General features: G+C 38.6%; 1 protein-coding gene across 1 annotated transcript; it reads left to right on the top strand.

The window, feature by feature from the left end:
• Positions 1–11,477: 11,477 nt before the first annotated feature.
• On the top strand, positions 11,478–12,626 carry LOC106338336. The gene has a single exon (XM_013777341.1). It carries the CDS (start codon positions 11,478–11,480, stop codon positions 12,624–12,626), a length of 1,149 nt encoding a protein of 382 aa, XP_013632795.1.
• The last annotated feature ends 1,981 nt before the right edge of the window (positions 12,627–14,607 follow it).

Raw genomic sequence — 14,607 nt, 5'->3', positions numbered from 1 at the left:
TCCTTCTCCCAGTAGTACACAGCCACATCTTTCTTGAACTCATCCGGACAGCGAGTTGCACGAAAGTTTCCCTCAAGGTTGTGTAGCCAAGCATTCGCCTCGAACGGATCAGTCCCTCCTCGGTAGTGTGCAGTACCCAAGTTCTTCATGAGCATAACGATCTTCAAAAAGTCTGGATGTGAAGTGGTAGGTACCGCAGCTGGCTGTGCACGCTTTGCATTTAGAGCTTGATGTTGTAAGTTCACCATCTCCGCCATCAGTTCTAGAATCGCCACTATCGCTGGATCAGTTGGCGCTGGTTCAGGTTGTGCTGCTGGCGGTGCTTCAGCATGGACGTGTGGAACATCTTCTGCGGCAGCAGCATGAGCGGCAGGATAATTAGCAGTGTGGGCAGCATGATGATCGACAGCATGAGCAGCATAATCATGAACAACATCAACCTTTATATCAATGTACTACGGATCTGGTGACATAGGCTTCGGCATCTGAAGTGGAATATCCTCATGTGAATCCTCAAATGGATCAGACTCAAAACTAGAGCCCGAAGGTGTATCCTCAAAGCTAGGGGTCGGAAGTGGTTCCGGAGTAGATGGCGGTGAAGAGTCTCGAGATGATGGAATAGGTATCGGTAGATAAGCTTCACCACGTCTGGCCTGTCTCAGTGGCATCTGCAACGAAAGATTCTGGTAAGTTTCTACCCAGTTTTATCTATATCTAAGAGAAGGAACAAACCATCATATCTTAATTATCCTTGTGACACATTTTTGACTCATTTTTTTTTTGAAACAAGTCCCATTATAGCATCGTAGAACAATGCTCTAATTGTTCTGATACCACCTTTGTGACACCCCCGATCATAGATGACCGAAAATGACACGGTCGATGTTTTCGGAAGGCCAACCCGAGGTTCTCGGAATACTTCCGATCACCTTAGACCAACAAACCGAGAACACAGACACTCTTACCGGGTATCACTCTAGGCTTTTCAACCCGACAAGCAATACCGATAGTTGGTTCGTCCCAGACAAGGACTAGTAACATATTAGAACTCGTGATTTTTAAACATTCTTTATACATTATTTATTTATTTTTGAACATCTTACAAACCGTTATAGTTTTAACCTACGGCCCATCGCCCAACAACGTTTTTACGTTAAATATACAACAAATGGTTCGTTGCAAGGACCAAAAAAACTACCGCTTCCTTCTAGTCCAAAAGAGTAAGTCTCCCGCCTAATGATTACTTGCACACACGAATGAGTCGTGAGTAACAACATACTCAGTGAATCTAGAATCATAACACATTAAATCATCAACACAAGCAATCACAATAATGCATTAGTATGACCATTCAAGTACTAGTACATATTCCATCATTATGAATCTCGTCCTATACATCACTTCATATCACCCGTCCTTAGTTCATAATTGTATTTATCTATATAGGCATATGCTGAACCAAAACCGCAAAAGGCTAAGAGCTTAGGGGGTAATTAAAGTAAATAAAAATAATTAAAATTCTTCTCCTTCGGCTAATCACTTTATGAACACACGAAATTGGATCGTCACCCAGTACACGGCCCTAGTCTGCAATACTGTAACTCCGTGTCTTCGTACATTTTGAAACGTCACGTGAACCACGTACGATCAAGGCTCTTCGTATTACGGGGATATTTAAGTAGAGTATTGACTAAAACTTCATATGATTATTACTTCCATGAATTATTAACTATATGAATGCATATATAATTAGTACTTGGGAACAAGTACTAAGTCACGGATAAACCTGCATGAACACTTGGGAACATTTCCTAAGAGTTCACATGAGTTGAACACTTCAAGAATAATTAGACAATACTTAATCATTCGTGACTATTCATAACTCATGCTACACTCATACATGATTTATTCATCCAACTATCTAGACTCACCATGATACAAATTTTGAAACCGAATTTAAGAAAGCTTGAAACTGATCTCGAACAAGCTGAAACTATCCAAAGAATGGACAAGGTTCATGACGGTTACTAAGGTTTTCTGTTCACCACATCCAAACCACTTCACTACAGCTTACCAAAACAACTAGAAGGCTTGATGATCTTGACTGAACACTCCTTTCAGGCTAAGCTCACGATCTGACTATCATTAAAACAGAAACATAACTTGGTTCAGAACATAGCAAGGCTGGTGATTTAATCTGATCAGCTTACCTTTCTTCTTCCACACATCAACAACAACACAGACTGGTTGAAAAAAACAACACCCAAAACTCACTTGATTTTTGTCATTCTCTCTTAACTTCTCTGAAAATATTCTCTCTGATTTTTCATTTGTTTCTCACGACAAGGGGACAGGAGAAAGTGGAAAACCATTATCTGATTCCAAGCTGAGTGCCTTTAGTTTACACTAGGCATGGTGATCACAAGACAGCTGGCATCTTGATTCATAATAATCCACTAAGCAGGTCACTAAATCCTTCTTTTGAAGAAATCTCTCCCAGCCACATAACCAGATTGCTTGTGATAATCATGTGCTGTTTATTTAATTAACTGATAATGCAAAACAGCTGACTGAGATTGAGCGACACCACGGTATAGATATTTCTTTTTTTACCTACATTTTATTTTTACTTATTTATATTTTCCATAAACAACATAAATACAAAAAGAAATATCTAATATCTATAAACCATTAATAACAAGTGTTCGAGAAAGTGGCAAGTGTTAAGCGGGCGATAATCTTCTTCCTAGTGCCTTGAACGTTTAGCTGGAGCCTAGACGATTTTAGGCGGTCTAGGAGAATTTTTAACAAACAATATATATTATATATAAAAAATAAAATAAAACTTGCTTTTGTCGTGAAAATTGAAATTTGTTTTTTAAAAAAACTCAACTTAATATAGTGTGCAAACATAAACTATAAAATAAGAAAAGATGTTTGTCCCATAAATTCTAGCACTGATCTATGTACATGAATTTCACAAGATATCACAAGTTAAATTTATCGATACAACGCTGACGTTATAGTTTTGTTTTCAATTTTTTTTAAAATAATATATATCAACTTTTAATTTTAAAAATAAATATTTCCAAATATAAGAAGATAAATCCAAGGAAATAAAGTTGAAAATAGTATCTAATTTTAAACTAGCTAAAATAAAACAGAAAAACCATTGTTCAAGAAATCATTACGCCGCGGTTAGGCATTTTATAGAGAAATATTTTTTAAGCCTTTCGAAAAATCGTTAAGTATGTTAGATCCGATTTACCACCTAGTCGGGCGCCTAAACTAAATTTTTGAACACTTTCTAAAACTTATAATTGAAATCACATGTCTATTGAAAATGAAAACATAGTGATACTTAATATATATATATATATATATACATATACATGTAAATTACAAAATAATTTTAACACATTGATTCTCACAAAATTCACTAAATTAATTAAAAGTTATACCTAGTTGCCAGTATTGACAATTATTTATATTGCCTTTTTATTAACAAAATTTAGATATAATTTTAAATTTATTTTAAGATAATATATATATATATATTGTAAATACATATATTACAAATTTTATTTTTCTTACTTTATATTCTCCATAAACATCATAATTAAAAAAAATCCATAAAGCCATTATTAACAACTAATTTTATTTATTTATTACCGATTAATGGTTCATATCTTTTTAATTCAAATTCTCCTTTTTTAATCAAACCATATAAATAATAAAAATAAAATATTTATAAAACAAAATTATATAAATTTTGTATAAATAATAAATAGATATCTGTAAATTTAAAATATATTGGTTTAAATACTCTCTATATTTCATAAAAAGTGTCATACTAAAATAATAATAATAGCATATTAAAAAGCTCTCGAAAACTCTATTTTATCTTCTGTTCACACACTAAAATTTTGTCTCTCTCTAACTAATACACAGATACAGTACAGTTAAAAATGAATATTTATTTAAAATTTTGAATTAAAAACACAAAATAACATTTAAAAGAAACTCTAAAATGACAGTTTTTAAGAAAAAGATGGAGTATAAAACATAACTTTACATAACATTTGCAAATTACATAACTTAGATATTTTTTGTCAACAACTAAATTAGATATTTTTTTCAAAAATATATATTTTTATTACAATTATAATTTGATCTAATGATAAAATGAAAATAATATTTGAACAACATAAAATGATCATCTAATATCATACTTCTTAAATCACATGCCTAATTATAAAATATAATCATTAATAATATTCTAATTAACTTTCATACCTATAAATGGAAAAATGTCTTCAAACTCTTAAATCACATGCCTAATTATAAAATATAATCATTATAAGAATTTAGTAATTTTAAAATATTCATATATGTACATGAATTTCAAAATATTACAGATTGTGTTTATCAATGTAATTAAATCAACTGTTATTTTTCTACTTTTTATCATTATAAAATATCAATTTTCTTATCTAAAATATATTTACAAATTGAAGGAGATGAACCTAACTAAATGAAGTTAAAAATAGTAATATAATTCTGAACTAACTAAAAGAAAACAGATAAACAGTGTTATATTTGAAATAATGGATGCAAGTCAACATACCTAAAAGTGAATACTTGAACTGATTCGAAATTTTATAATTGAAATCACATATCTAGTTAAGATTAAGATATAGTGAAACTTAATACTTTTATATATTTATATATAAAAATTTCAAAACAATTTAGGACATATTAATTCTCACAAAAATCACTAAATGGATACCCTTAATAAATTAGAAGTTATACCTAAACAATTATTTATATGGCCCCACAAATTAATAAATAGAACTATTTGTAAAATATAAAATATATAAATTTGTATATATAAAACAATTTTTATTTCCCTAAACAAGGTAAACAAAAAGAAGATATCTATAAATTTTCAAAATAAATAGGTTTATATATATAACATAAACTGGAAATATATTTGAAAATAAATATTTTAGATATACGTTTTTCAAAACATAATATTTTTATTATGATTATAATTTTGATCAATTGATAAAAAGAATATAATACTTGAAAAAAAAATTTGATCATCTAATATCATATTTCTCAAATCCTATGCCTAATTACAGAAAATATAAACTTATTAAATAATATTCTACTCAACTTTCATTCATATTAAATTATAAAATGTCTTCAAATTTTAAAATAATTAAAAATAATTATTAACCGATCCAACTTTATATTTTTATTTTCTATTTTAATCAGAATAACATATATCAAATTTTATATTTAGAGTATATATTTACAAAAAAATAAGAGGATGAATCCAACTAAATGAAATTAAAAATAGTAATCTTATTCTAAACTAATTAAAATAAAACAGAAAAATAAAAAAAATTTCAATTTGAAATAATAGATGCAACTCAACTAGAAAAAAATATTTGAACTGATTCGAGCTATTAGTAATATTCGAACTATTAGTGATGATAAAGATGAAAAGTACCATGAAAGTGATAAACATGAAATTCTCTCTTATATTTGAAAGTACATTATTAGTTAGGATGAAAACAAAATAACTACTTAATACAATTTTATATATATATTACAAAATGATTTAAAACTTATAAACAAACGAAAGGGGATATTTACCAATTACTATTTTTTTTCCTCTTGGTATTTTATTATTAAGGGACAAAGCCCATAAACAATACAAGAATTTTAAAAGAAATGCCCAAACAGAAATGCCACACATAAACCAAACTTGGGTATGTAAGCCCAATAAGCCTAAACCATAGGGGAGGAAAACAAACACGTCACGTGCAGGATCGCCCAGCGATCTCGGAGCACACGTCAAGGCAAGCACTAACTTCCTCCGCCAAAACCAGAGAAGGTGATCGTCGGAATTCTGCCATCAGCAAAGAAACAAACCAGTGAAGAGGCCAATCAACCGAGCAGCCTTCACAGAAGTTCAACCCGAAGAACCTAGTCTGATGAATCGTCACTTTGAGAAGGAAAAGCATCGTCTTCAATTGATCCAACAAACTCGATCTTCCTGTGAAAAAAAGCAATCATCTTTGTATAAAACAAAAATTTTGAAGATGAAGCAACCCTAGACAAAGGGGAGGAAGAAAAGAGAATCGGATCGAGAGTCGGTGAAGCAGGTGAAACGAGAAGCAACGATCGGACCAAAGCCGGTGAAATCGGTGCTTTATGAGCCACCGTTTCCCAGAGGCGAAGCCGGCGATGAGGTGCTATGGAAGCCATCCCAACCTAGAGTCAAGAGCCTGATAGCCGGGAATCGAGGCCGGAGAGAACCCGCAAACCAAACAAAAAGAAAGGCTTTCTCTCTTCTCTTTGAAAGATTTTAGAGAGGGAACAGAGATGAGAGAGCTTCTTCGTTAAACCAAGTTTAATAAGTTACTCTACTATTTGATGTAAAGGAATCAATGGGGATATTTACCAATTATTATGATTTGATTATTTTTAAATTTTTTATATTTGTAAATAAGTAGGGAGAATCACCTATACGTATAATTATAAATATACGCACTAATGTATGTATAGTACATCTGCAAACATTCTGTAAGAGCAATGGCTTCGGTAAGAGTTGCATATGCATCATATGTGTCATCCACGATGATATATTGTGTTTTTGACATCATTGTGTATATGTTTTCTAACTTGTTTTCAGTGTTTTATCGAGTTAGTCTAGTCTTTTTAGAGTCATTTCAGGTCTGGAGAAGACTGAAGAGCTAAAGGAAGAAGCGTGAAGAAAGGAGCAAGAATGGAAGACTTTCCCCGAAGAACAATCAAGCGGAGCAGTCTGACGGTTGATCCTACCAGGAGCAGCCAGACGATTGTTCTCGACATTTATGAAAGTTTCCATATCTTTTAGAGATTTGCCCTAATTGCCGATTCACTACTCTGAAGTCTAAGGGCGCCTCCATATAAAAGCGGCCTCTATCTTTTATTTTTGGACTACGCTAATTTTGCAAGAGACCTAGACCTTTTCTTGAATAATTGCTATTGTAAGGGATACGACTCCTCTTCTTGACAGAGAAGATCATCCTAAACTTGATTTATCGTTGGATTTATATGCCGTATTATTCAGTTATCATGTCTGGTTCATCTTGTGTTATGGCTGAGTAGTCAGCTAGCTTCTCTAGGGTTCTAGGGTGTTAATCGCAAGACTAAACATAAATAAGTAAATCTATTGTGTCTTCGTTCATCTCAGCTCTTAATGCTAGATTTAACCTGATCACTTACTGCTAGATCTTAGGTTTAATCCACTCATTAGCCGTGTAGTAGTTTGCTTGATATTGAATGAACGAGCCGCACATCTCTAGTCAGCAAAAGTAGATACTAGAGTGCTCGGTGAACCTATCGGACTTGATCTCTATTACTTGTGATCGATCCTTGATCCAAACGACAGTTTAGGTATCAAGGTCAAACCGCAAAGGGAACAGCACCACGACAGTGGGTTGTTCTACTAAGAGTGATTCGTGTTCTAGATTGTGTTTTAAGGAGCTTGAATAAATGTTTGGTTGAGCTTGACACCCAATGAGAAACCCTTGATCGGCTTATCTATAATATTGAATTTTAATAATCTGAAATCATTTACTTTACTTGCATGTCACAACTCAATTCAAAACCCCATTTTTAGTTTTAGCTAAGTTGAAAACTTATAAGAATAAAGTGTAGACTGGTCCTCTGGATTGAATCTCAAATACTATAATTACCACTGTTAACGTGACAGTTGGAAATGTTCACTTTAAGTGTATCAAGTTTGGCGCTGTTGCGACGGGGACCAGATATTTTACCTTTGTTTTTCAGTTTTATATTTAGTCTAAAACATCTAACTTTCTTTTCTCTCTTTGTTTCAGCTAATGATCCAGGTGCATGACCAGTAGACATAATCGGAACAACGCACAAGGACCATTATTCACGCTAAGTAACGAAGAGCTCGCAAGATTAGAAAGACAGAACCGTCAACAACCGCGCCCTACTAACACCACAATGGTTGATCACGGAGGCCAAGATGATCTCACTGCTGCAATGGCGCTTATGCAACAACAGATGCAACAGACCATCAATGCACAAGAAGCTGCTCGCCAAGCAGCCGCCGACCTCGCTGCTCAGCAAGTCGAGCAACAAGGCGCTCCCATTGGAGAGCGGAACCTTCCGCGAAACTTCCCCACCACTCTCTCTGCCATCATCTCTCCTCCCTACACTCGACATGATTATGAAATCAAACCTGCTTTGATCAGCTTGGTATAGAAGAAAACGTTTAACGGGCTCGCAGCTGAAATCCCTTTGGACCACATCGAGAACTTCGAGAGAGCCTGCAATTTCTCTCGCGAGAATGGAGTGCCACCAGACTACGTCAAATGCACGTTGTTCCCATTATCCTTGGAAGGGAAAGCAGCTCGATGGCTTGACTCACTCCCAACCGGTACGCTCACTAAATGGGAACAAGTCAGAGCAGCGTTCTTAAGCCACTTCTACACGAAGTCCAAAACCGCAGCTCTGAGGCATAAGATCTCAAATTTCAAGCAAAAGACCGACGAACCTTTCTATTATGCTTGGGAGCGTTACAAGGAATATCGAAGGGAGTGCCCTCACCATGGGTTTGAGGATGACTATATACTGAAAGTGTTCTATGATGGAGTGAGCTATGAGTTTCGCAATGCTCTAGATTCCTCGAGCAATGGGGATTTCAGGACCCAAACAACACCTGGTGCATTCGCACTGATTGAAAATATGGCGTCCAGCTGCCTCAGCAAGAACAAGGAGAATGATCGCTCCAAAAGCGTAAACAGCATAGACGACCTCGCGGCCAAGGTTGACCAGCTGTTGAAGGGTAATCAGAGCCAAGTGTTCATCATGGAGGAAGCTGCATCAGAGAACAATGTTTCAGACGCTACACCTGAAGGAGACAATACTGTGGATGATCAGCAAAAGTGAGCTACGTTAATGGACAAGGATGGCAGTACAAAAACTACCACCCGAACCCCAAAGTTAGGAACAATCCTCACCTCTTTGCGTATCCCAAGGCTGAAAAACCGGTTGACAACGCGCATAACAGTCAAGGGCAGAACAACGGCTATCAGATACCATACCAGGGAAGAACATATGTCCTGAGCAAAGTGCAGCACAACCAGTTCCAGAACCAGAAACAGCAAACTGCTCAACAGACCGCTTCTTCGCCAGCGATTTCTCCGCAAGACGAGATAAATGGTCTAGCGACGATGATGCAGCTGTTGCTCCAGGGTCAGCAAATTCAAGGGAAAGCGTTGAATCAAGTCACCACGGACATCAACTCCAGGATGAACCACATGTTCAATGACTTGAGTACCAAATATGATAACGTAGCTAGTCATATGTGCCAGATGGATGTTCAGATCGCGCAGACAGCCGAGAGCGTCAAGAGGCAGCAAGGTACTCTACCTGGAAAGACCGATAAAAACCCTAAGGAATGCAATGCCATAGCACTGAGGAGTGGAAGAACCCTACATGATACAATTCCAAAGAAGTTTTCAGCAGCGGAAAAGGGTAAGCGGAAAAGGGTAAGCAAAAAGAGGGTGAGCAACCACGATCTGAACCACCCCCTTTGTCTGACGAGGAACCGGAATAGTCTGCTGAGACTGATCCAACCCCTGTTGCTCATACGGTTGAGCCAATTCCTCCGCGCGAATACACCCCTAAGGTTCCATATCCTGTTCCGGCAAAGACATCTCGCAAGGATCGGGAGGAGACCAAGTGTAAAAAGATGCTAGAGGATCTAACTATCAAGTTACCTCTTGTGGATGCGATCCAGATGATACCTTCTGTTGGGGAAAAATATCCCGGTATCATTTCCTCCAGCTTCCAGGCAGGACCCAGACCCTCGGGTCCCCGATAAGGGAACGCTCCAGGTCCCCACTAGAAGGAACCCCGAGTTCGGTCCCTGGAACCGAGCTCCCTTCCAAGAAATGGAAAACTTACGATAAGGAGAACCTTCCATATTTCCGAATATGGAAGAGTTTAACCTAATGGAACCAACTCCCAGACGACTATATAAGAGCTACTAAAACCCTAAAGCAAGGGATAGACCTCTCTAAGGCTTAGAGACTAAGACTAGATGGCTAGAATTAGGGTTCTTACTCAATACCTTGTAATCTTGCTTGTTCTATCTAATAAGAGTCTCTTCAAGCCTATCTTTCCATTATTCTCTAAAACCCCTACGAAATATATACATACACACCCGGTTTACCAGCCTATCCATTGTTCCGTAGTACTCACAAAGAGCCTACACCAAAATCCCCTAACAGTTTGGCGCTAGAAGGAGGGGAGTAATCTAACTACGTGATGGTGGCGGTGGATGAGCACGGCGAACCAACTAAAGCTGCTCAAACGACAACTGAGCTTCAAAAGAAAATAGACGGCTTGCAAAGCCAAATAACCGACATGCACCGAGCTCGGGAGACTACCGGAGAGAACCCCGACCTCTCTTCAGAAGTTCAAAATCTGAAGGAGAAACGTGGCGAACACTCCAAACAGCTGGAGCAAAGCGCCGAGAAGCTAAGCCAGCTTCAGACATAGAACACTGTCCTCCGGGAACAGAATCAAGCCCTCAACGCAATAGGCAACAAGAATCGTCGTTTCAATACCCGAATTCGGCCCATGGGAAACCTGAACACTCCCAACTCCGGAGAGGACACAACCGATACACCTCCTACGTCGGGAGCAGATGGGGCAACTCGAGAAGGGACCGAGAATCCTTAAATCCACGACCTGGAAGAGAGCGATTCCAAGCCGGAACCCGGAAAGGAAGCACCCGAGAGGGCTGCGGCAACAGAGTCCTCCATAACCGCCTACCTGGAGCAGATTTTCTCTAAGAGATTCGACGCAATGCAGTCCATGGTAGAACGCCTAGCAGGAGTAGCTCCCCTAATCCGGAGGAGCAATCCAGATTCCTACGCCGATACCCCCATCGTGGAGGAAATTGCCTCAGTCGAGATGCCAAGAAAGTTCTCCTTCCCAACATCAAGATGTATGACGGTATTGGCGACCCTGACGATCACATTGCGCAGTACAAGCAAAGGATGTTGGCGGTTGCACTCCCTAAGGAGTCCCGCGAAGCCACGATGTGCAAAGGGTTCGGTTCCACTCTTATCGGACCTGCCTTGCAATGGTACATCAATCTCCCCACCAGGTCCATATCTTCCCTCGCAGGCCTGAGCGACAAATTCGTGGAGCAATTCGCAAGCATTAGGAGCCTGGAGAAGACTTCAGATGGTCTCTACGAGATCCTCCAGCTTCGAGTGGAACCCCTGCGAGACTACATAGCCCGCTTCAACCAGGAGAAGTGGCGGTCTCCGAATGCAGCATCCCTACCGTGATCTCTACCTTCAAAAGAGGTCTACTTCCAGATGGGTGGCTATACAAAGAGTTGACCATGTACCCTTGCAAGACCATGGAAGATGTGTTGTCCCGAGCCTGGGCGCATGTGTAGTGGGAGGAAGATGTGGCTAGCCGTGCCAAGGCCCAGCCAAAGCAGGACCAAAGGTCAGCCCGATCAGATCGACGAGAACGAGAGGAAAGATCCTCCCAGAAAGGATCCAAAGACTCTGGTAGTAGGAACAGGGGCATGTTCCAGTATCGGCCTCAAGAAAAGGAAGAAGGGCTGTCGGTATCTACCAGGCCCGATATCTCCCATCTCTCAGTATCAACCAGAGCTAGTCAACGCACTGAGACAGATGGGCCAACATGTTAAGTGGCCTCCAAAGATGAAAGCACCTGACTCGTTCCGGAACCCGGAACTTTGGTGCGACTTCCATCGCGATCATGGCCACAAAACCGAAGACTGCATCGCCCTAAGGATCGAGGTCAACGAACTACTCCAAAAGGGGCATCTCCAAGAATTCCTCTCAGAGAAAGCCAAGGCCCACCTTAGCAAAGAGACAGCAGGGAAACCCAAAGGAGCTGCACCAACCTCAACACCTCGCCAAGATCGGGTGATCCATGTCATATCCAGGGGTTCGGAAGTAGGCGGAGTGAGCCACACAGCCGCAAAGAAAAGCACCCGTAACGCTAAACATGGTCTGGAAACAACCCAACCGAAGCGCCTACTTTTAGGCACCGACAAGATAAGCTTCACAGCTAAGGAGCAAGAGAAGATCCTAGCTCCCCACCATGATGCTCTAGTTATCTCTCTCACCGTAGCAAACTGCTTGGTGAAAAGAATACTAGTAGACAACGGCAGCTCCAGCAACATTATCTTCCAGACGGCATACCAAGATTTAGGGCTGGAGGAGAGCACCCTGAAGCGCAAGGTAACACCACTCATCGGGTTCAGCGGCGAGGTCAAGCAAACCGCCGGAGAGGCTATCCTCCCAGTATACGCTGAAGGGGTCAACATGTCTACCAAATTTCTGGTCGTAGATTGCCAATCGGCATATAACATGATCTTGGGACGACCATGGATTCACGCCATGGGAGCAGTCCCTTCAACCCTTCATCAGATGGTGAAGTTCCCTACAACCTGGGGCATCAGAATAATCATGAGAGACCAGGAGAACTCTCGATCCTGCTACCAGACCACCCTGAAGGGGAAGACCAAGATCTTATAGAAATTACAGAGAAGACCTCGGACCCCGCAAACCCAGGGATTAGAGGTCAATGATACAAGAAATTGGGGGTCGTTCCGGAGAAGGCGGACCCTGAATCATTCCAAGAACCCGAGGAATCCTCAGAGAAACTATGTCGACCACTCCGCATGGTCTCCCCCGAAGCCCTTCAAAGTTGCATCTGCTCGCAAGACCTGGTCCTCGCAGGACCCTCGTCCCCCGCCTCACATAGACAAGATCACCGAAAACCTTATCAGGTATCAGCTAGTGGTCTCGTGGATAAACAAGTGGGTCACGAGTACTTCAAGGAGACCTTCTTTGAGGGTATATCGGACGGCTCCGGAGCAAAGGGCGCCTCGCAAACGCAGGATGGAGACACTTAGCCAGGCAGGAGGCCTCCGAACCTGGTCGCTCCGGTGGATGAATGAGACTACACGTTTCATGGAAATGATTAAAAACTTCATCAAAAAGAGACAGTGGTCTCCGAACACTAAGGTCCGGGGCATGAAACGAGTCTCGACCGCGGTCCCTAGACCCAAGAAAGAGGCAGAACCCCGCAGAAGAAGGAGGAACCCTCCGGCAAGGACGCTCGTCCCAAAAGCAAGTCAAACCCTACGGATCACCTAGCAACAAGAGGTAAAACATGGCCTAACCACCGGGGTACCTCGCAAGCTGATATCTTGTACGGTCTCCAGACCATCATTTCTATTAATTATTTTATCTATTATTTAAGCATTATGTTTTCCTACTCCTATGTACGCTGAAACGTCTCCGGACAAAGCTTATATAATAAAATAGTTCCGACTATAAAAGAGTAGTAGGAATGCCATCTTATATGTTAAAACAGAAGTCACAACCTTGATTCATGTGTGATTTTTTTAAAAATGGACCTAATAGACTTATTCCTATAAAGTCATCTTACATTTAATATCTAATCTTATCATTTAAATTTTGGGCCTACCAGAAATTTTTATTGGGCTATCAATAAATTGGATTTAAATAATAGATGATTCATTGGATTTATAGATAGTATAAATTAAATAGATATAATTTAATGTTGTAATACTATATCTCTATATGCTAAATATTTAAATATTTGTCGATGTTAACTTTTAGAATTATAAAGTTTTTTTTTCAATAACAAAAATCATATTATCTAACAATGATTAATCTTTACTACCTTAAACCAATGAAAACAAATTTTAAACTATATAGTTTATTTTAAAAATTAAACAAAAACTAAATGTTTAATTATTTACTTGACAATATAAATCTATGAAGCGAAAAATTTAATTTTTTAAAAACTTTATAAATTTGTGAAATGTTACAATATCTTTGAATATGACAATAAAAAAATATTTTACTAATCTTTATATATATAGTTACGATTTTAATACTGAAAAAATAATCCGAAAATATATATATAAAAGAAGATACAAATATATGGGAAAGTTTGAAAGAATCTATTCAATGAAAAAATATTCAGTAAACTTATTATGTTTTAAAAATTGATAGACATATATATATATTATAATATATACCAATTTAGAATTGATAACAAAATATTTATATAAAAATAAATCAAAACAAAAACCCGCGCGGTTGCGCGGATCGAGATCTAGTAATACTTAAAGGGGCAAACGAGCTGGATCAGGTCCAAGAGACCTTCGATCCTGGCCAACCCTTAATGACAAGTGGTACGACCATGAAAAAACAAAACGGGAATGAGACATAAGGTAGGAATGGGTCTGCGCAAGCCCGAGTATGCCGTCAATACTACCTAAAACCCCTATATAGCCTCAGGCATATCGGGGTCCCAAACAAAAACACCAAAAATGTGAAAGTACCTGTATTAAAACGCCACGTGCTAGAATAATACAGGGGACACGAGGTATAATTGCCCTTGAGCAAGTGCAAAAGTCCGGGAGCACCACATAATATTCTACTTCTCCAGACGTGGAAAGTAGCAAAGCCTGACACTTGG

This window comes from Brassica oleracea, chromosome C4 (genome assembly GCF_000695525.1).
Source record: "Brassica oleracea var. oleracea cultivar TO1000 chromosome C4, BOL, whole genome shotgun sequence".
NCBI lineage: Eukaryota > Viridiplantae > Streptophyta > Magnoliopsida > Brassicales > Brassicaceae > Brassica > Brassica oleracea.
This window is presented reverse-complemented; position numbering and strand designations above follow the sequence as displayed.

What these genes read in the sequence shown, in the direction of transcription:
- LOC106338336 (XM_013777341.1), top strand. Translation starts at nt 11,478, where the DNA reads ATGTGTTGTCCCGAGCCTGGGCGCATGTGTAGTGGGAGGAAGATGTGG.